The sequence below is a fragment of the Marmota monax genome, unplaced genomic scaffold (assembly GCF_021218885.2).
Source record: "Marmota monax isolate L192 unplaced genomic scaffold, Marmota_monax_Labrador192_F-V1.1 WCK01_AAM20220418_F8-fsc00020, whole genome shotgun sequence".
NCBI classification, from domain to species: Eukaryota; Metazoa; Chordata; class Mammalia; order Rodentia; family Sciuridae; genus Marmota; species Marmota monax.
This window is the reverse complement of record NW_026692912.1, coordinates 9,939,910-9,962,187: the sequence shown is the minus strand read 5'-3', so window position 1 is coordinate 9,962,187 and position 22,278 is coordinate 9,939,910. Positions and strand designations below refer to the sequence as shown.

The 22,278-nt window shown below is 44.8% G+C and overlaps 1 protein-coding gene across 1 annotated transcript in view; it reads right to left on the bottom strand.

Annotated features, from left to right (window-relative positions):
• Pappa (pappalysin 1) overlaps window positions 1-22,278 on the bottom strand; it is a 232,771-nt gene that overhangs the window by 183,071 nt on the left and 27,422 nt on the right. The window contains exon 2 of the mRNA XM_046451913.1: window positions 17,007-18,069. Within this exon, the coding sequence (XP_046307869.1) occupies window positions 17,007-18,069 (1,063 nt within the window). The remainder of the gene's footprint in view (window positions 1-17,006; window positions 18,070-22,278) is intronic.

Genomic DNA, 22,278 nt, shown 5'->3' with positions numbered 1-22,278 from the left:
AATTTATCCCCATCTTAATGACAGGAACAGGGGTTTGTCAATCATATAACTTGATAAGGCCAAGTACAGATTTAGATGTGTCCAACACTTCCCACCACCTTACCAAGTTCCCAAGCTACCCCAGACCCTCTTATAAAAGGGAAATGATACTTGGGAGGAGAATGAAAACACAGAGGAGCCGAGATTTTCTTGGATGGGCCCATTCCACATTATTTTTTTTCTCATTCCTTTGTCCATTTCCATCAAATGCAGAGAACATTTCCTAGTAACACTACTGTTACTAGGAAAAAAAAAAAAAACAACACCTCTGTCCCATTTCTCTGGGATGAGAGGAGGGCTCAGGGTGGGGTAGGGGTGTGGGAGATGTTTTAATTGGATGTTTATTCAGTGGTAATTGCAGAGCCAATCTTTATAAGGGTTGGTATTCATCCTGGCCCAAAGCAGAAATGTGGGATGCTGGAGCCTCTCCCTGGCTCATAGTGGGGTTTTCTCATACTTTGGGAAGTCTCCATTTCCCAAAGGGGGAAGAATCAATGGCGGCTGGCCAGACCCCTAGCCCCACTGGCCTTTCTCCTCCCCATCTCTCTTGGGGGGACCCACCCAAAGGAAAAAACAGCTCTGTGGCTAAAAATTTCTATTCTGCTGGCTGAGGGTTTCCTAAGAATACAGAGCCAAATGTGGTGTCTCCCAAATGCATCAGAGGGAAATCTTGGGAACAGGATTTACCTCCTTCCCCTATCCCTTGACAATGCTGTTTCCCTCTTGGCCAATGGAGGAGAAGAAAGCACAGGAGTTAAATTTAGAAGGAACATTCGAGTTTAGGAATATTAATGAGAAAAGGAAATGACTTGCTTAGGGTCCCTTCACTTTCCATTCTGCAACTATGGGAAGTCTGGCCCTGTGTGTGTGTGTGTGTGTGTGTGTGTATGCGCGCGCGCGCGCGCGCGCACGCACACATGCAAAATTGATCACAATTATTTTAGAAAAATCATTACCCCTAAGAAAAATCAACCCAAATCCAAAACACTATGTGTTTATTAATTTATGTCCACTGTATTCCTCAGAGATGGACAGACAGACTCATTTCCATGGGCAAGTTGCTTTAAGTCCCTGAGTCTGTTTGCTCTCAGGGATGCCAGCAAAATTAAATGAGACAGCCAAGCCCAGTGCCAGCCCACATCCAGAAAATGTGGACTCCTCTCCATCTCCTACTCTCCTATTTTCTCTACTGGGGAAGACTGGCTTTCCCAGTCTCAGCTTTCAGTGTATCTTCCCCATCATCCAAACTTTTCTTCCTCCTACAACCTCATCCACTCAGGTTCTCATAGTTTCCTTGTCCTTGGAACCCTACATGGTTCCCCAACTATTCCCATCCCCTACTCAGGCCCATTAGTCTCTCTCTTCAGTCCCACAATCTCTCTGCTTGAACCTTAGCCTTTCAAAAACATTCCCCCTTGCCAAGTTCAGCTCACAGGTGACACACTCCAGGTATCTTCTCCTGGCCACTTTCACCTGTAAAATGCTAATGAGGGAAATCACCTCTCAGGGTGTTGGGAAGATTAGAAGCAACGAAAATAATGCAATGTTTTATTTTGTGTGAGCTATGGGCTTTACACAATAGGGACCAAATTATTATCAGCTCTGTGTCCCTTAAACACTTCCTTCAAGATGGAGAACTACCACTGATTTGAAGCTACTGAGCACTGTTCCCTCAAAATTAATAATTTCAAAGCAGGATGAGTAAGCACAGGGCCCGGGATAGGGAAGGAGCTTGTCAAGGTCACATATCAAACAAGGGGCAGGAAAGGGTAGCAATGGACCTCTATGCTCTAGCATGTGTACATGGGACCTATATATAGTAGTACTTTCATACCACTAAGTAAAATCACCTCTTCCTTCAGGTAGAAACAGTTCCCTAAAAGGGGGCATCACTTGGATAGCCACTGTAGCCTCCAGTGTCCCTTGACTGGGGCGCAAGCATGGATATCTGGTTTCTTTTCACCATATTCTGGGCCTTACTCTGCACACAGACACTCTGGGTCTGTGTCTACTCAGTGAGCTTGAAAACTAGATGAATACTGTCCAGATCAAGGTCTACAGAAGGCTAAATCCACAAGAAGCAGATGAGTGCTTAGCATAAAAGAGTTTCTGAGTCAATGGATTTAGGACATGCTCTGCTGACAAGGTTAAATACATATAGTTTCTGATTGCAAGAGTTTTTAGAACCTTCAATATGCAAAATGAGAGAAAGGCAGAAAGTGCTTGAAGTGTCCCCAAATATATTTGACCATAATTCTTCCCTGTCCCCACCCTCCACCTTTGCCAAAAATCAAATAACAGCACACACAAACAACAGCTTGGGAAATGTTGAGATAGCTTAAAATGTCCCTCCTCATTTAGATCCTTTTCCCAAAGCCGCCTCTCAAGAGTGGTGTCTCCGTGTCTGTTCTCCTCCTGCACAACTTGTGCACCTGGATTCCACTGTGGAGGTTGTGGGTCCCCTGGAATGTCTGTTTCAGGGGGCTAGCCCTGACTGCCAAGGCACCCAGACTTTACCCCTTTGCCAGAACTGCATTTCAAAGCCATGAGTGCAGTTCTGGAGGGAGATCAAAGCTCTCTCAACTCAACTGTCATTAGAATATTTTCTTTATGCATCTCACTCGCTGATGAGTGCCAACAACATATTTCCTAAATGCACTGGCCTGGGATGGTACAACTCTGTAATAATCTGAATGAGAGGGCTGTCAGGGCCTGTTTTATTGAAAGAGCAGCAAAAGGGAACCACATTCAAAATGCAAAACAACCAACAAATCCCTTAAATGAAATCATGGGAAAAAGTGCGGGAAGGCTGAGCTTTTCCAACTCTAGAGGCATAGCACATTGGCACTCTCATTGTAAAGAAGGGTGGTCGGAGGTGTGGCTCCCAGGAAGCCTAGGTCCATCTCATAAGTCCCGATTTTTATTCCCATATAAAGCACATCAACTTTCAGCTGACTTGCCTGATACAGAGGTGAGAATATAATTCCAAGGTCCTGCTCCCTGGAGGGTTTATTTGAGCTAGCCAACTGGCTGAGAGTGAACCACTTCTAAGCTAAGAGCAGTTCTTTCAAGTGAAAGGAAAAAGGAAGGAGCCCACCAGGATTCAAATCCTCCCTCCTCCACTAAGTTGCCTGGTGACCTCGAACATGTGACTCAGTCTCTTTTTAGAGCTCACTTTCCTCATCTGTAAAATGGGAATTGTAAAATTCAACTTAGAAAAAGAGTACATAAAATTCAATATGATAATAAGAAAGTGCCTAGAAGAGTAACCAACTCATAAAGGGCTCTTTTAAACCCAAGTTCTCTTTTAAACCACGAAATCCCACGTTTTCGATTCTATGTAGGATGATGGGACATAATGGGTTAATCTTGCTCTCAGCCCCAGTGCCTGTTGGGTTTCCATTCCATCACTGAACCCTGACTCCCTCACTCCACCGATGTGTTTGTCTCCAGCTCACAGAGCAAGTGCTGAAACATTGCCCATTTCCAAATTCTGATTGCAGCTTGTCATTTCCAAGGAACCTCACAAGTCCACGAACCACTACTCCATTTCCAGAACACACTAGACCATTTGAAAATGATTATCAAATATAAAGATCAAAGCCACTCAGGGCAAGTCATTAAAGCAAGATAAACCTCAGAATGTTTATTGCATCCATATCCTTGTTCCAAATAACAAGGTTTCTCCAAGCTGTGACCAGTTCTAAAACCTGAATTTTGTACTTTATCCCAAGGGCCCTCATGAGCTGGGCTTTCTTTATTTTCTTGCTTAGTTTCATCATCAGAAATGCCTAGATTTGCCTCTCTTCTCTATAAAAAGAGACACAGGGAAAAATGCTTGGGGTATTTATTAAATTCTGAGAACCCTGAATGTTTGATTTCCAGAATAATAGCATTTTTTTTATGGAAGTTTGACACACAGACAAGAAAAGTATAACATCACCAATCAAAGACTAATTTAAAAACTGTTGATTTTTTTTCATTCATTTGTTGAATAGGTCATTCTTAAATTACCTACTACTTTCCTTTCTTTCTTTCTCCTTCCTTCTTCACATAACATTCATTCATTCCACTTACACTGATCAACATTTGTGAATATTCTATCATATACCATGTTTTAAGGCTAGAAAATTTTCATTATCAAAAGAATTAAAAGTTTTATGAATGAAGATGTGTAATTGGATGATCACAACATATTGTTATAATACTAATAACTCCTAGCATATGGGGGAATTAACTATATACTGACACTGTTGAAGTCCTTTTAAACTTCACCCCTTTGAAGTTTTACAAAAGCCTGAAGGGGTAAGGATGAGTGTCCTCAGTTTATAGATGAAGAAACTACAGCTAGGTGAGGTGACTCCACACTTATCCAAGATCCCCTCCACTCGTGGGTGTCAGAAGTGGGTTATGACCTCTGGTCGGTTGAATACTAATAGACCATATTGGTGAGTTAGTCTCTCATATCCTTTTACAATATGTGTTTCAATAAAGGGGATGCTGAGTATGGAGGGCGCACAGAGCAATGCACATACCCCACTGAAGGTGGGTAAGATACCATTGGTTTTCACGCAAAGAATGAACTTTGGCTGGCTACTGGTGCAACTGAGAGAAAATGACACTTCCTCAGAAACTCAGAGGCTGGGAGGAGCACTAGAAGAATGATAAGCTACAAGCCCTCACTTGCAAGGACTGCAAAGTTGGGAATATGTGAGGAACTTCGTGAGATTGCTAGAAGAAGCAGCAATGGCTACATCAGAAAAGATCACGTATTCCAGGTTTTGTAGAATGGAAGGTGTCCTGAAAGTTCTAAGTAGACCCTGGACAATTTACAGGAGAAAATGAAATGATCTGGCTTATCTTTCCCAAAGAGCTTCCGGGAGGAACGTGGATGAGGGACTGGAGGAGGGGAACAAGTACAGAGACAAGGTCGAGCAGAAGGGAGAGCAGACATGTGAACATCCAAGGTAACAGTATCCATGGAAAGGGTTTGACTCTGAGTGGGGCAGGAGTGAGAGAAGCTGAAATGGTGGTTCTGGCTTATGATTTGGTCTATAGCACTTTACATGCTACACAGCAAAGACCCCTTACTGGTGTTCCAACCCTAGGTCCAGCAAGAGGCGGACTCTCCTGAGGTCATGCCCTCTGCTGAGTTGCCTAGGTAAACTGTTAGAAAAGTCACTGGCCTGTACCTCTCTGGGGATAAGACCATAATGAGACCAAGCAATGGGTAGGATAGAGAATCCTGAGAGTGGGGATTCGAGGAGGGGAGGTACTGATTCATAGAAGCAGGTGGGACAGTGAAAAGGTTCTCAGACTTTTGGATTGCTAAACACGAGTCAAGGTGGAGTGAATAGAGATTTTTAATCCTGAAGAAAAGAGAGAGGATTTAAGAGAGAATAAAACTCCACTATCAATGATGTCTCTTATAAGTGCACCCAAAAGGAATACTCTCTCCAGTAGTACTACAAAGAAAGAATAAAATAATCTTAAAATAAAGAACTTTATTTTTAAATGAGTTTATTTTATCCAGAACTACACATCTGCTATTTTTTCTTATTTACCTTTTTGAAAACAACCCTTTGAGACTTCTAGGGTGGAACCAAGTGTAAGAACACCCTGGCCAGCTTAGCTACGTCCACTTGGTTAATGTAAGTCATCACCCAGGACTCAGCCTAGAGACAACAGGAACACCTCACATCTCAATCAGGTTCCCATCTTCTGTGCTCCCCATAATAGCACCTACCCAACTAGCTACCAACCTATGTGCAAGAAATTCCAAGGTAGAAAAATCAAACCTGCTCTTGCATACCATTCAATGTAGTATTCCCAACAAACACTGGTAAGTCTGGTCCACAGTGGGCAGGTACACAGATGTGCGTGTGCACACACACACACACATGCTGCTCAACAATCCCTTCTCTCTGATCTTTATCTAGGGTTCTACAATGTCTGCTTTGACAGTGTCGGGGATGCAGAATGTATTAATTTTCAGGGCAGCTGTTAAGGCACGAGGGATCTCTTGTGAGGGAAGAAAATGAAATCACTTGAAGTATCATCTTGTGTTTGAAAGTACCAAAACAGTAATGTGACCATCCTATGTCACACTATGGCTTTCACAACAGAACCATGGAGTTCAAGGACCCACAGCTTTCTCTTCCCATCGCCTCAATTCCTTCTCAGAGCATCAAAACCACAATTGATAAATAGTACAAGTGACCACTGAGCAGAATGTGCCCAGCTCACTGATATCCCTGTGGTTTGCCTTATGCTTGAAACACAATTAAACAAAGGCAAATCGCATGTATTTCACAAGTTGTAGCCGTCATAATGGTTTAGATAGAGGAGCTATTTCAGAAGACTGTGTACTTTGGCTCTAGGTTTTAGCCATATTGGCTATGTGACTGATGTAAAGGCTACCTAAACAATATTAATTTTGGAAGGATGAATCAAGAATGATGTCATCACCACTATGTCAATATGGCAACATCTGGAATTTAATCTGGATCATGGCCCTACTCAAATCACCTAATCTTTGGCAAGTAACTAATTTATTTAAAATTAAAGCAATACAATCATGACATTGGGTATAGATCTCTCTGGGTGACCTTTAACATACCTAATAACTTCTCCAAATTTTGCCTTTTCTGGGGCTAAGATGGAGATGTTCAGAGGCTCAGGCAACAATGAAAGAATCCAAATATGGAGAAAGGGTTCTGACACTGTGTGTCTGGCTGTTGGAAGCAGAATTAGGTTCAAATTGATTTTGGAAAGAGGTTGCCACAATCAGCACCTGAGGGGGAACAAAATAGTAGATGCGCAGACTGCCTAAGTGTGGGGGACCATTGCTAAGCCTCTGTTGGGATGCCAGTGATGTGAGTAGGATTTCTTCAACTTGTCAGGAAGCATAATTGCTCCTTCATTGCTACACGGAACACAGTGCACCCTCTTAGACACGGGGCTGGCAAATCCTTTGAAGGCAGGACTATCTCTTACTTTTGCAGGTATCTTCCGTGTTAACGCGTGGCTTTATTTGTACCTTTTAAACATATCAGGCCTTTCATTTCTACCCTATGCTTGTGTAGGCCTCTTCCCCACAAGCCAGGAACCAGGATTACAATGTCTGATTTGAGAAGGTCTTAGCAGGGGCAGACCTTAAGTGGTCTCATTTTACAGATGAAGAATTTGAAGTAAGGGAAGTGCCTTACTTCATCGTTAGCAACTAAGTTACTGGAAGAATCCATCACCTCTTTCCTTCAGGTTTGGCTAAATCACGGCAAACTGTGTATTTCTCACATGGATTCTCATGGGAAAGAGGTCTACTTGGAATCTTCCTTGAGCCCTCTGTAAGACTCTTAGACACTTCATGCTTTTGTGGAGTTAGGGTCACCAGTGCCCTCTGTGGAAGCCAAACCCAAGGCTAAGAGCAGCAGGTGGCAGTCTGAACTCGCAAAGGGCGGAAATCATAAACATGAGAAGCTTGGCATGAAGACAGTGCCCCTGCCCCTTCACCACCAGACCACTCAAACAACCTAGAACACAGAAAAGAGAAAGGAGGAAAGAGAAAGAAAATCTCCCTTCCCAAACAGGGAAATTCCAGCCCACCCCACTCACTCACGCGAGTGCACCTGTCAGCAAACTGCTCCCAGCTAGCTGGGCACTTCCAGAAAGTGAGAGTAGAGGTGTGAAGGTCTCCCAGTCCCCAGGAGTCAGAAACAACCCAGTGGTGAGTTTGAAGGAAGACACTGAGTTGTGATCAATTTAGGGAAGTGCTTTCACTATTGTCTGTTGGACCCTCCCTCCCTCTGCCCTCTGGCTTGGTTTTCTAACCTGGAAGGACACTGATCAAGTGTGGAAGCTGTCCTGAGCTCTCAGGGTCTCCAGTGGATGGAGAAAACACAATGAGAGTGCTTAGTGTGCCGATCGTAAAAAAAACCCACCAACCTACAGCAGAGGCCTCAAAGGGCACCCAGTGCTCCCATGTGTCCAGGGACCTGGAGTTGGAAATATGCATCTGGGAAAGGGGTGAGAGAGGGAAACCCTCAGATCCTGGTCTATTGGGGGAAACTTGTCAGGCATGCTCCACTAAAAGGATCCTAACTGTCACCTGCAAACTTTGAGGACTGGGGTGTATTGGGGCAAGGGTGTCAGGCCAGAAGGCAGCTGCTGGCGGTGGCCCCGAGTATATTGCAGGAACTCTCCTTGGCCTCTGTTTCCTGCCCTTCTCATTATTCAGTGAGCCCCAAACTGGGATCCTAGACATGCCTTTGATTTTTGATAGAAATACATAAACTTAGTGCGGCATGTCGCTTACCTCTTAGGAAAAGTAATCTATTAGAATTTAGTGTGTGCAGGGCTTTTGGAATTAAAACAAACCTTGAAAAAGATGAAACCTGTGAGAACTAAAACAAAAGGGCTCTTGGTAGTAGAGAGAGATGGATTAGGCCATCTCTGACTCCTAGGACAGCCCTGAGATCCCAGTGAGGCTACTGAGAGGAAGCTGGGAATTTGGGGATATGCATGCAGGAGATCAGAAGATTTCCCAGAGGAGGGAAATCCTCAAACAATGGCAGCAATACAAAACAAAATAAGACCAAACACTATTATTTTCAGATGCACTGTGTGCCCTGTGTTCTTCTAAAGGGTGGAATTTCATTGAGTCTTCTAAACTACCTAAGGCAGTTCCTTTCATCCTTAATTTCCCAAAGAGGTAACTGAGTCTTGTGCAAGGTTATAGCATGGTTAAGTGGCTTAATCCCAATATATTCTGTCTCCCAATCTTGTGTTTTTATTTATTCACTACACTGTCCCTATCCTGTTCCTCACAGGTAACTGTTTTTGAGCTCCTTGTTGAGTTCATTTTTAGGAGCCATGAGCAGCTCTTGTCTTTGATATCTTTCCCCCCTGCATTCAGCTCTCCAAGACCACAGTGACATGTGCGCAAGATTCACAGGTGGGAACTTCTGATTAAAGATGGACTTGGCTCAAGAAGGACAGCGTGAAGGAAACCCAGACTGAATCAGAGAAAATGTGCACTAGTAAGCCTGGACATGTATACTTGTGTTTCAACACTCAAGTGAGATCAAGGGATGGTCAGAACCTTGAGTAACTTCAACCAAAATGGCACATGTCCCATTTTGACCAGTCCCAACACTGCACAGGAAGGTTCTGTGAGCAAAAATGTCCCCTAATATAGTTAGACATTTGCATCATTATCAAAATAAGCTGGTGTGCAAATTCAATGAGTTTAATATAAGTGATGTGGTCTTTATTTTAAAATACCAATTCTGAGCCCAGTTCTTAAAAAAAAAAAAAAAAAGGTAGTATTTTAAGAATGAAAGTACTGGGGATAAATGCTTTCCATTTGTGAAGTGCAGTTTCATCCAGGCCTTTTTTATGATCCTGCAGGAAGGCAGTCTTTGTAAAACAGTGCTGACAGGGAGGCGATTCTGTCCGCGTGTGCACGCAAGAAGGGAGGGAACTTCTCCAACACCTACTATGTGCCAGACACCAAGCCAGATGTTTCACACAGGTGACTCCATTTACATTTCATGACATGCCACAGGATAGCTGTTATCACCCAATTTTAACAGATGAGAAACCTGCAACTCTTACCGAGCAATGTGCCAAGGTCAGACAGCCAGGCAGAGTGGAGCCAAGATTCAAACCCTGGTCAATCTCCAACACGCATAATTTTTCCACTACACCAACCCTGAATCCTGTTATTGCTGTAATGAATATTAGTCACGTTAAATAAACCCTGATATTCTGATTATAAAATTCCAAGCAATTTCTCTTACATGATTACTGGAAAAGAATGAACGAAGTTACTGCAGAAAAAAAATAATAATGTCCCCTTTCATCTGCATGCTGGTTAACTCTTCCCAGAACTCTTTATGGGATATTATTTTATGTGATCCTCATGGCCACATAAAATAATATATGATCCATGGTGTCAGATACTACTATTTCTTTCAATAGATGTGGAAGTGGAGGTTCAGAGAGATTAAGAGACTTGCCCAAGATTGCATAGCTAAGAAACTGCCTAGCCAAGGCTAAAATCTATTCCCCCTGAACTCCTACGTCATTCTAAACCAGCCTCATTCTTTGAGAACTACAACCTAAAAAAAAAATGTAGCACATGAAGTCCCAACTAGACTCACCTTTTTCCTGTAACCTAACACTTTCAACTTACACCCCATTCCACGACGAGTAGTCTGATCATCTCATGAACCTCTTTCCTATCATCATGAGGTCTGCTCATGCTAAAGACCTATTTGTGTCCCTTCTTCAACATTAAGACTTTTCTAGCTACTCCAACAACTGTGATCCTTCCTTTTCTCAGAGCCGTGGGAACCTCATCGTCCTGTGGTTCCACTGGAAATTACTCATCTGACTTCTTGCCATTTTTTGAATGATTATAACGAAATGTCATTAAACCACAGCATCCAGGCTCCTTTAAGACAAGATATTCTGTCTTGGATCCCTACAGCATTCATCATCACACTCTGGATATTAAAGGAGTCTGAGCAAAATATGGATGACGGGTGAAAACATGACCATCCTAGATATAACTTTTTCAAGTTTCAAACTTCTGGTTTCTAAAATATCAAAGGATTTTGAGTGGGGGTGGAAATGGCACGAGAGTAGGAAGTGAGACCCTGAGCCTTGGCTTCAGTTCAGTCCCTCTCTTACCAGGAGGTCTAGGTCAGTGTTACTCCTTCATGAAAATTTTGTCTCTTTATCTGAACCAAGAGGGGACTGGTCCCCTTTTTTGCTTCTTTCAGCTTTGAGAATCCTGATTCCATGAAAGATTTTTTTCAGATTTAGAAAAGAACTGGGGAGTAGAAAATGTATGGTCCATAAGACCATTCTAGAAAAGAAGTGGTGTACCCCACTAAAGAAAAGACAAATCATTTAAAGGACCCTGATAGAGGACAGAGTGAAGAAACTGAGGTAGGCTACAGCTTCCAGCAGAAGGGTCAAGGAGCTGACTTCAGGACTTATCAGGGTCCCTTCTGTAAGACTTCCTATAATGTTAACTTAATAAGAAACATAATGTAGACCTACACTCTTGGGAACGCTCTTGTTATATTATAGTAATAACAACAACAACAATAATAATACTACAGGAAGACGAAGGACACATTTTAGTACAAGAAAACAGTGAAGAGGAGTTTTCTCACTCATCTAATTCCATGTGACTACCTACTCATGAACAAAGTTGAAGGTCACCTGTCCATGCCAGAGCCAGTGATCTAGAAGGGTCCACACAGGGAATTAACTGGTAAGTTTACTGCAGGGTCCTCTCTCAGTGAGGTAGTTACAGCCCAGAATGTCCACTGACCCTGAATTTCTTGACACTGAGACTTTCTATTCATATCAATCTTTTGCATCTCACTTTCAAAAGAGCACGTGAAGTACATTCTAACTTCTTTGCACATGACTCTAGTGGCTGAAGAAGTTATGCCCACCTGGTTTGTCTCCACCACTGAAGAGAGAGAATGACCCAAGGTTCACCTAAAATGTCTTTTTCAAACTGGATTCTCACACAGCAAGACTCCCTTTTGCTGCTCCTGTGGGCCCTTCCCTCACCAGTGGCGTTGATGGGGTATTTACTTGTCTGTCTTACTCACCAGGAGGTGAGCTGCAAAAGGGCGGTAATTGCACTTGCAGAAAGAAAGTACTCAACCAACATTTACTGAGGGAAGAAAAGAAGAAGAGGAGGAATGAAGACAGGAAGGGGAAAAAGTGGGAAGAAAGGAGGAAGGGAGGGAGCATGAGAAGGGATGAAGCCTGATATTAAATTTTCTGTGAGATAAATTGGACCTGTCGCTGCTCACATTCTGGTCCCCAGCCATCCTGATGGCCCCTGCTCTCCATGCCCTTCTCCATCCTGCCACTCACTCTCCTCCCTGCCCTTGCAGATTCCCTACCCACTGCATGGCTGGCTTCCTCTATGCTCTGGAAAGTCTATTTTTTTCCATCCTGAGCCACTTTTCCTTACCCCCTGGGGAGGGTGGCCTCTATGGTTGCATCAAGTCCCTTTGCCTTGTGATTTCCAGTTTGGTTCACCCAATGGAAAATACTGGCAGGAGAGAATGACAGTGTGGAGAGAATGACAGGCAACTGTCCTAGGTCCCTTCTAGTCAGGTGGCTGCCTCCCTCTTCTGAGAGCCACAGCTGCTGCCAGGAAACCCTCTCCATATGGCCACTGTCTCTGGGTTCCACAGTCACGCCCTTCTCTTAACCCCACAGATCAAAGGTAGAAATGGCTACCCAGGTTTGCTTGCTCTGAGTTAAGCCCGAGGTTCCGTTGGTTGGCCTAAACCCTTCCTGCAATGTTGTAAATAGCTGTGCCTTCAAGACAGCCCCTCCTTCAACTCTCCTTAATTATTCTGTTTGAATATGCCCTCTGTTCCCTGCCAAGACCCTGACCACTGATGCAGTGTGAGTCTCTATTTCTCAACAGGCTGCCTATTCCTGGATGTCTACTCAAATCATCTCTCCTCCTGCCTTGTTTTCCCTAATCAGAATAAATCTCTGGCATTTCAGGTCTTCTGTCCTCAATCTGATGACATATAATGCTTTCATTCAACTTTCCTGTAAAACTGGAGGCCCCTCTACGGTGCAAGACATGTTCAGCCCATCACAACACCCTCAATGAAGAGCAGAGATGCTGAATACCCAATGAATGCCTAATAGACAGAAAAGAAACCATCATGTAGTTTCCTAACATGACTTGGAATATGATATCAACAAAAAGTTGTGCTGTGCTGTGCTGGGCTGTGCACAACCCAAGACCAACAAGGTCACTTTCTCCACTAGCACTGTGATCACAGCTATGGTCTCCCTGTGCATGGCTATCAGTGTCTACTTCAGGCCAGTGGTGATGGGGAGCCCATGTACCTGCAGGGAAGCACTCCCCAGGAAGAACCACATGGACTGGAGACACCATCATCTGTCACTCAGCTCCAAGCTTCCTCCTGCAGCTGAAACCATGCTTTTAGAAACCATATAGAATAATTCTGTCCTCTTTCCCATAGAACAGGCCTTCAGAGACTTAAAGCGTATGTGTCATGACTGTGTGGTCATGGCCCTGTGACAATGTTCTCCTCCAGCTCAGGCATCCTCAAATGGGTATATGGCATGGCTCCCAGTTCCTCACTGTTCTAGTGGCCTTCTTCAACATCCTCAGCTGGCTGTCCTTATCACTGCCTCTCACTAAGGAAACCCACTGCCAATGCAGCTATAGTAGGTCTGAAGTGGCTCATAAAAACTCAAGGCCATGATCTAATTTTCTTCCTAACTTACTCAGCACTTCACAACCCGAAGCTCTTGGGAGAAGCAGAAGAAGGCAGTGAGGGCAGAATATGAGGTAGCAGGTGTCTGTGTCTAAAAAGAACTCCATGGCAATTCTGGGAAACTGGGCCATAGCAGATGACCAGGGTTGGGAATCTGGAACCCCTCTTCCCAAGCTTCACCATTAATGGACTGTGTGAGCTTTGGCTTCAGTTTCCCTTTATATGATATAAGGAGGTTGGGCTGAATAATCTCTGAGCATGTTGCCAAGTCAGAAAACTGACATCATTCGGATGCCTTCTGAAGACCCTCCTCAGGAACTGGGTACTCTCCTGTAAGACATGCATTCCTGAATCTCGGACCAATGGGACCAAGGACTAGTAGATCAAAAAGGGAGAGTTTCAGTGTGTTCAAAAGAATTGGTACTTCTCTGTTGGAATCGGACAATTTGCTCAGCTGCATTTTGGGTGGATCTTATTTTTCTCCGGGGAAGTACCACAGAATTTGAGAGAATGATGAATTTTAATCAGTGCTACTCAAAGTGGGCCATCCATGAGCTGCCCATGGCACAGAGAATACAGAAATGGAGAGTCAGCAATTGGAAACCTTTCGAGAACCTGACATTGTTGCAGGATTCTGAAGGACTTTCATTTTTATATCAGCTCATTTTTGTTGTCTATGAAAAAGATACTAGTTTGAGACATTTAGTGAAAAAAAAATCCCTGTCTTTTGCCATAGGTTAAGAAGTAGAGCTTTAAATATTCTCTTTACCCATTAAGAAAGAGACATAAAAAGAGGTAAAGACAGACATGGAAAGATAGGTATAGGGATAGAGCTAGAGTTACAGGTAGAGACAGAACAAATTCTGCATGAGCTTTGCTTTCAGCTATTTATTAAAATCCACCTAGTTTCCCTGTTTCTATTAGAAGGGCTGGCCCTCTTCCCTTCTTTCTTGCCCTCGTTCCTTCCTTCCTTCCTTCCTCCTTCCCACCCTGCCTCTCTTTTGTTTAAGGTCGCAAAGAAACTATTTCTTCCACAGGTTTCTCCCTTCACCCAGGAGAGCTGATTTGGCCAGAACCCTGTAACCCCCAGCCTCATAGGGAGATGACCACATAGCCTGGTGGGGCACATAGTTTTGCCAGCCAGCAAACAAATAGACCATGGCGTGAGTGGTCACAGCACAGACACATGGTCATTCACAGGTGCTCCGGGCATGCAGTGCCATGACTGAGGCTAGAAGAGGCCTTTGGAACCTACCAGTGCTGTCTGCTGATTGTGAATTATCTGGAACATGGGGCCCCACAGCCCCTCCACACCAGCATGGTGCTCTGCACACGCCAGCTTCCCTGGATCCTGACCCAGTGATGGATCACTGTCATCAGCTTTCTCCCAAGCCTTTAGTAAAGCCACCCTGCCTGTCACCCCTGTCCTTTATTTCTGCCTCTAATTGTTGCTTGAATTTAAAAATATCCCACTTCAGTGGGAGCTTTGTAGTCAGTAGGCCTGGGTTTTAATCCAACGTCTCCATATGTTAGTGGGGTAACCTTAGTTAGATCCTTTCATCTTTCTGAATCCAGGATTTCCTTTAGCAAAATAAAGCCAAGGGTCCCTACCTACCCGGCACCTAGCAGGCACTGAACAAACATTTTGTTGTATGAATGAGTGAATGAGCAAATGAATGGATGTACAAATGGGTGATGCCTTTCAGTTATGCCCACTCTTCCCTGGCACGTAGATACCTCCTGGTTCCTGGCTTTAATAGAACACAAATTACACTGATCACAGAAGAACTGCATTTATGATTCACCTACTGACTTTTCTCATCTGTGAACTTGGCTAAGTCATTTCACTCTCTAACAAGTTTCCTCTGTTTCCCATCAGTCAAATGCAAAGGTTAACGCCTATATCTTGTCTCCCTTGTAAAGTTCTGGCAAGGACTAAATGGAAGCAGAGCCCACGGTGCCACATGACCTGGAAGGAACTAGCCACACGGCAAGGCTGCTTCTCACATGTCACGGCGCCAAGGTGAGAGTCCAGGGGCCCTCCTGGTGCCAGGAGGCTGAGCTGAAGTGCTTCCTGACTGGCTGCCAGGCAGGACATTCCCCTGCCAGCACCGTCATTCCTCTGCACATAGGTACTTTGCCTGTGTACGGGAGGCCCTTGCTCTTTTGACAGAGACATAAAGGGAAGTGTCAGCAGAAAACCTGCAGAGGTCGGCAAATGTGCTACAGCCATCAGCAAGTGCAGGGTCCTGTGTGTTGGGCAGAATGGGAAAGTTCAGCTTGAATCTGGGAAAAACAGGAAAATAGATGTTGTCCATCTCTCTGGATTAAAAACCAGTTTCTTCAGGTCTCATATTAACTATGGGTCACTGGGGAGTTCACCTTTGGGGTCCAGGTTGGGGTTACTGGTCATGACAGAGACTAAGCAAGGCATTAGATAGGGGTCCCCTCTTAGCTTTCTAAAAGCCTCCAGTGTCCTGCCTTCTCCCCTAGTCTCTGCTGTCCAAATTATACCTATCTTTAAAAAATGAATTTTATTGTTTATATTTAAGGTCTACAGCAGGATGTTTTGGGATACATGGAGATAATAAAAATGTTACCATAGTGAAACTCATAAAATATCCATCATCTCGCATAGTTACCTTTGTGTATACGTGCCTGTCTGTCAAGAGCAGTTCAAATCCACTCATTTAGCATGGATCCCAAATACAGTACAATTTTATTACTTACAGTCTTCATGTGCATTAGATCTCTAGCCTTGCTCTATTATGCCTCGAATGGCACCTCGTCTTGAAGACGTTGCTGACATATCACCTCTTCCAAAGAAGTCTCATATTCAAGGTGCAAGTCAACTTTTTTCTTGATCTCCTCTGCCACCCCCTCAACACCATACACTCACATTCATTAGACAAGGAATGACAAATACACTGATCAAGAGCTAATTATGTGCTAGCCACTGATGGCAAGAGACTGCACTTTATGCATCCTCTCAGTCCCCACTGCAACTTGAACCAAGTAGGTGCTATATTCATTCCCATTTTACAGACGTAGAAACTTCCTTAGAAGCTTCTAAGAGGTCACAAAGTAAGAAAATGGTAGAGTTGAGGTCAGGCCCAGGTTATCTGACCCCACTGTCTCCAGCTCCATCAGCATTGTCCATTAGAACTTTCCATGATGATGAAAATATTCCATATTGCTCCATCCAGTATGGTGGCCACTAGCTACCTATGGTGACCTCATATTGGAAATAGGGCTCATGCAACTCAGGAATTGGATTTTAAATGTTATTTAGTTTTAACTGATTTAAATTTGAATTGTCACGGGCAAGAGACTTCTTTATTGAAGGGCAAAGCTCTAAACTACTCCATTATACATAGTACATAGCTTTTTGTACTCATTGAGTGCCAACCAATATAAATTGAGTTCTTTGAGAACACAGGGCTTTGAGTTTTTCTTCATGACCAATGGGAAATTCTCAAGATGAATAATGAACTATGCTTGCACATGGTCCTCTTGATTGCCTGAGCAATACACTCGCCCTGGTCATTAAGCTGCTGCATGACCAAATTGTCTTCACCCTGTAGGCCTCAGGGGATCTTATCTATAAAATGGAGCAGAGTTTTCAGCTACTTACTGGGCATCTTCTGCCCAGGAGGGTCTTACCTGTGTGGAGAGTCAGGATCAAAGCACGTCTTGGTGACATCAGTGATTTCGGGGTCACAGCACTCCCCACCATCAAAGTTGAACCGTTCATAGTTGCAGTCCATGTCACACACACCATTCTGCTGCTTCTTCATGAAGGCAGGGTGGCGCAGGTGGCGGCAGTCCCCACCGTCATGGCCAGTCAGCGAGTGGTTGCACTCGGGGTCACAGTTCTCATCCCCGATCTTGCTGATGTCACAGTTGGCCAAGATGAGGCGCTGGCGCAGAGAGGACTTGTTCACCTCCAGCACCTCCAACTCCCAGGAGATGTTGTAGTGTTTGAAGGCCTCGGCCAGCTGCTGGTGCTGGAAGTCCACCTGCTGGCGGCTCACCATGGGGTTCTTATGGTCATCATCGTACAGGTTGACCACGCGGTAGCGCACCACCTTGGGCCTGCGGAAAGTCGGGAGCTGGTTGTAGCTGGCGATGACCTCTGTGTTGTCACACAGCGTCTGCCCGCACAGAGGGGGCTCCAAACTCGTATCCAGCAGGAAGCCATGAGCACTGCTGAATTCCACTCGGGGGCTGTGACCGTCCTTCATGGGGGACCAAGTGCGCTTCACATTGTCCCAGTTCTCCTGGAGGAGGAGCTGAGGTAGAGGGGTGTGGAGGCCATGGGTTTCCATGTCGGACAGTATCTCCTGCTGAGTCCTGGCCACCTTCCACAGACTGAAGTGCTCAATGTAGCCCCGGAAGTTGTGGTTCAGAGCACTGCCTCCCAACATGAGCACTTTACACTTCTGGGTCAGCGGGCTGAATATGCCACCCACTTGCTGCCCAGAGGTTGCCACCTGGGCACCGTTCACATAGAGCTTCATCAGCCGACCGTCATAGGTGGCAGCTAAGTATACCCACTGGCCTGGGAGGTAGCTGCGGTGGGCATTGATGGTGGTCACTTGCCGGGCCCGGTCTGTCTTCAAGGAGAAAAAGTAGCGTGGGTCTCTGTGGCCTTGATCACTGACGGTGTGAATGCCCACGACCCATCCTCGGTCTCGTGAGGTGTAAGAGCATTTGTCATACAGCCCTGTGTGACCCCAAAGGAAAAAGATCAATGAATCAAGGATGGAAGGAGAAGGTGGGCAAGTTATTCTTCTCTGATTAAATACGTATCAGGATATTCTGCACTAGTGGTTTTCAAACTGCCCTGGTGGGACCTTGCCTCTGGGACCTCCCCAAGGGCAAAGCGAAGGCTGGAGGAACTGAGAGGGCAAGGGAGCTATATTTGAGGCAGTCTAACTACAACTTGAATTCAGGCAGTTTTACTGCCATTTTTCAATATGGCACATGAAAGAAAACTTTGGAAAAATGGGTGCTTCCCTCAAAGAAAACTCAAGAAGAACAACAGTGGTAATAAAAACATGTAAACCGTTGGTTTTGCAAAGAGTTGAATGGGAAAGAAGACCAGGGGAGAGAGTATATTAATTGTAGTATGATATTTGATGTGAAAGGAGGAATAGTGGGAGGGGAGGCGGTGATAAATGGAAAGTGCTCACTTAAAAGGGCATTCCCTAGGATCCACTTAGCAGTCATTCAATGATCTGTGGTGTCAACCCTGTGGAAAATTGGCTTAGAAAAGTGTGGGCCAAGGACTGAAAAGGGCTGTTTCTAACAAGAATCTTGGCTAAGCCCTAATGTGCATCCCCAAAGAAAGGCAGACAATTAATAGCTGAACCATTTTTTGAAGATCATCACCTCCAACTCCTTCTCTTTCTGGGTGAAGGAGTTGAGACCCATAGAATGGAAAGCATTTGTTGCATTCCATGGAATCAATCATTGACAAATCTCCTAAGACCCAGTTTAGCTTGCTTTTATCTAGTACTAATCTATATATAATCCATAGACACACGTGTACCCTCTTAACATAAGAAGAGGCCAGGAATGCCTAGATCATTATTAGTACATTAGAGCAAAGTCCACCAAGCCTCTTTGCAGGCCACACATTGTGTCAAGGTCTGTATATGTATTAGTTCAGCTAATACATCAGTGATACTAAGTTTCTAATTTGTGTCAAGATGGATATGGCAATTAAAGAAAGGGAAGAGACAGGGTCAGGGTCAACTGGTTGGTAAGTGGATCCCAGTTCTATAAGATTCTGGAATTCACTGTCCTGTGTGCTAGTTTCGTAGCATCTCCTACCCCTTTACTCATGCCTCAGGGATTTGGACCCCTCAGCTACCTGGGGGGTATCACATGCTTTAGCTAAATGTTTGGGGTCTTTCCAAGCCAGGCATCCCTAGACTTATTCTGAGAATGTTAAGAAGTAGCTTAGTGGATACTCTCTGAATCTAATTATCTTTATACTTACCAATCCCCTGTTCCTAGCCTTTCTGGATTATACCCAGTGTCCTTGGCACAAACAAAGCTGTTGGATAGGGAAGAGGACTTTCTAATTAAGAGTGTATTTTAAGTGTCAGATGATGCATGAGGCCAGGTGGGAGGAGAAAGAGAGGGAGATGAGAATGAATAGATGATGCTCATTTAGAAAGACAGTCCCTGTTCTCAGATGGAGAATCACTGCGGTCACCATAACTCTGAGTGTGCATCTGCCATTATGCTCATCAAAAGAGCATGGAGAGTGTCCAGAAAAATCAATAGAGGAGGCCCACACAGTCTTTACTCCTTTGTGGCTCTGGGACCTGAGAATTTATGTAAATCCCTGCTAGCTGCTAACACAGCCAGCATTTTGGCTGAGGATCTAGGCCCACCTACACCTCTCTTCCCATTCCCTGCTGAACCATATTTCAGGTCAGAGTCTCCATCCACAGTCATCCTGCTCTTATGGTTAGGGTGACCTTGGCAAAACACCAATTAAATCTTCTGGGTCTTGGTTCTCTGTGTGGTCAAGCAGGGGACTGAATGAAGTTCCCCGTTACGTACTCAGACCCAGTCTGATTTCCCTTATTCCAGGATTTCCAATGCCAGCCCTGTGAGTAGAAATCACTCTCTCCACTGAACCTGTTCTACTTTTAGGAAACTTGACACTGGCTGTCCCGTTCAAGAGTTGCCTATGTGACTTCCCATTGCCTCCTCTCTGCAAGACTGGGTCTTCTTGAGAGTGATGACCACGTCTGGGTCATCTCCATAACCTGTCCAGCACCTGCTGCAGCAGGCCTTCCATTAATGTCTCATGAATAAGCACGGGACACGTGATTCTGAACAGAGTGGGAAAAGAGACAAGGCAAGGACTTTAAGGACCAAACAGAGTAAAAGACAATACTTTGTATCTCCATGGCTAAAGGACAGAGAGACTCAGAGGGCAGAATGTGTTCTTGGTATGGGGAGAAAGGGCAGGATCTTTGGACTCAGGATAATCTGCTTGAATTCTAATGACAGCAATTACTATCAGTACATCAGGGACAAAGTCACTTCCCCTCTGTGGACCTTAATTCCCTCATATGTTGTCATACTTAAATGACATAGTGGATATAGAGTCCCTGGCATACAATGACTGTCCAAAGGAGAGTTCCTTCTTAAGATGCTGGAAGGTCTGGGAGTAACATCAAAGATGAAAAAGTAGGAAACAACCAGAAATAAAATGCAGCAAAGCCAAAGAGAGAAGGTGCCCTGAAGGTATCTTGCCTAACTGGTTAAGAGCTGGAATGAAGGCAAAAGTCCCCTCAATCCCACGGACAAGCCCTTCTTGTAAATCATAAATCCCCATCAGCTTAGATGATACTAAGGGAGTATATATAAAAAGCTACCTCCCTGCCAACTCCCTCCAAAGACAAAGACTGGACTCCAAATTTGGATCCCATTGCCCCAGATCTCTCTGCACATCAGGAATCAACAGGAGCAGAGGTTGCTGAAGTCACCACATTCATGTCCAGCCCGCATCTTAGCTCCACTTCTTTCCCTCCCCTGTCTACTCCGTCCTGCTACAAAAAGAAAATGAAGGGTCTTCTAATGAGAACATTCAAATCTGAAACAGAATCTTCTCCTCTCTCTCTCTCTCTCTCTCTCTCTCTCTCTCTCTCTCTCTCTCTCCCTCTCCCTCTCCCTGCAGGTTTTTATTTTGCCAGGGGCTCCCAGCCCCTGGTTTTCCTGTTGCCCTTGGAAGGCGGCTTGCCTGGTTAGCAAGGTAAAATGTTTACACATCTGTAGGGTGCCCTCAGTTCAGAAGCCTTCCGAGGCTCGGGCCACCTCTGTTTGCAGTTTAGAGAAAAGAGGGAAGGATTGAGAGAGGCCAGATGCCGCAGCCCAGAGCCCAGGAGTAAGGGGTAGCTGAGCCCCGGGAGGCAGAGAGGAAGGGCAGAGAGAGGGTTTTCAGTGGAACCAAGAGGAAACATATGAAGGGAAATGAGAACCTTGAAGCAGTGGCTTCAGAAGTTCCGAGGAAATGTTTACCTGGAGTGTAAGTGGTGGAAGAAAACAAGTGGGCTGAAACAGGGATAGGAAGTCTAATGGCAATGGGGCTTTATTTCTATATGAAAGTAACGTGATCAACAGTAGTCACATTTCAGGGGGCTGGGAGGGAAGTATCCATGTACCACCAGCCTCAAAGATCTGCGCTTGGCATGCCAGGTGACCTTGCCTGGGACAAGTCAATTCTCCCCTCTATGCTGCTGGGCTTCATTTCCCTTTTCTGTAAAAGGAGGGGTCCCGATGAAATGATCCCCCACTGGAATTTAAGAGGTCTTTTGTTCCCTGTTAGAATGGTTCCTTGTATGTTCATGGTGCTCAAAAAAATATGTGTTGATTTGAATTGGATGTCTTATTTCATTCCCAATTCCCCCAGGCTTGGTTTTCTATCCTCTGTGTCTCTCCACACAGGACACAGAAGCGTATTCTCTGGAGGACACCAAAGTTCCAGCACATATCCACAGTGCCCTTCCACAGTTGTTCAGCTAGCTGGAATCCTGGTTTTCAAATTGGTGCTAGTGAGTCTGGAGTCAGCACTACCGTATGAGACTAAGGGATGATCCCAAGGGACATGCCCCCTGTAACAGAGTGGTAGTCCACCTGTGATTTTGCACACCATCTACATATAATTAGCATATACCTGCCCTAATGCTATAGGCCTGCAGGACCCAACAGTGAAAGTATCAAGAATCCTTTTATACTTCAAGGAGGTGTCTGGGCACACTGCACAGCAGGAGAGCAGTGGAGGGCCATACCAGGAGAGAGGCTCCTGTTAAGACACTGGTCACTGAAACCCTGGTCAACTGGTCTTCTAATAGGTCCCTATTTTTCTACAACTAAGCTTGATACACAAAGGGCTTCAAATTCCCCCAGA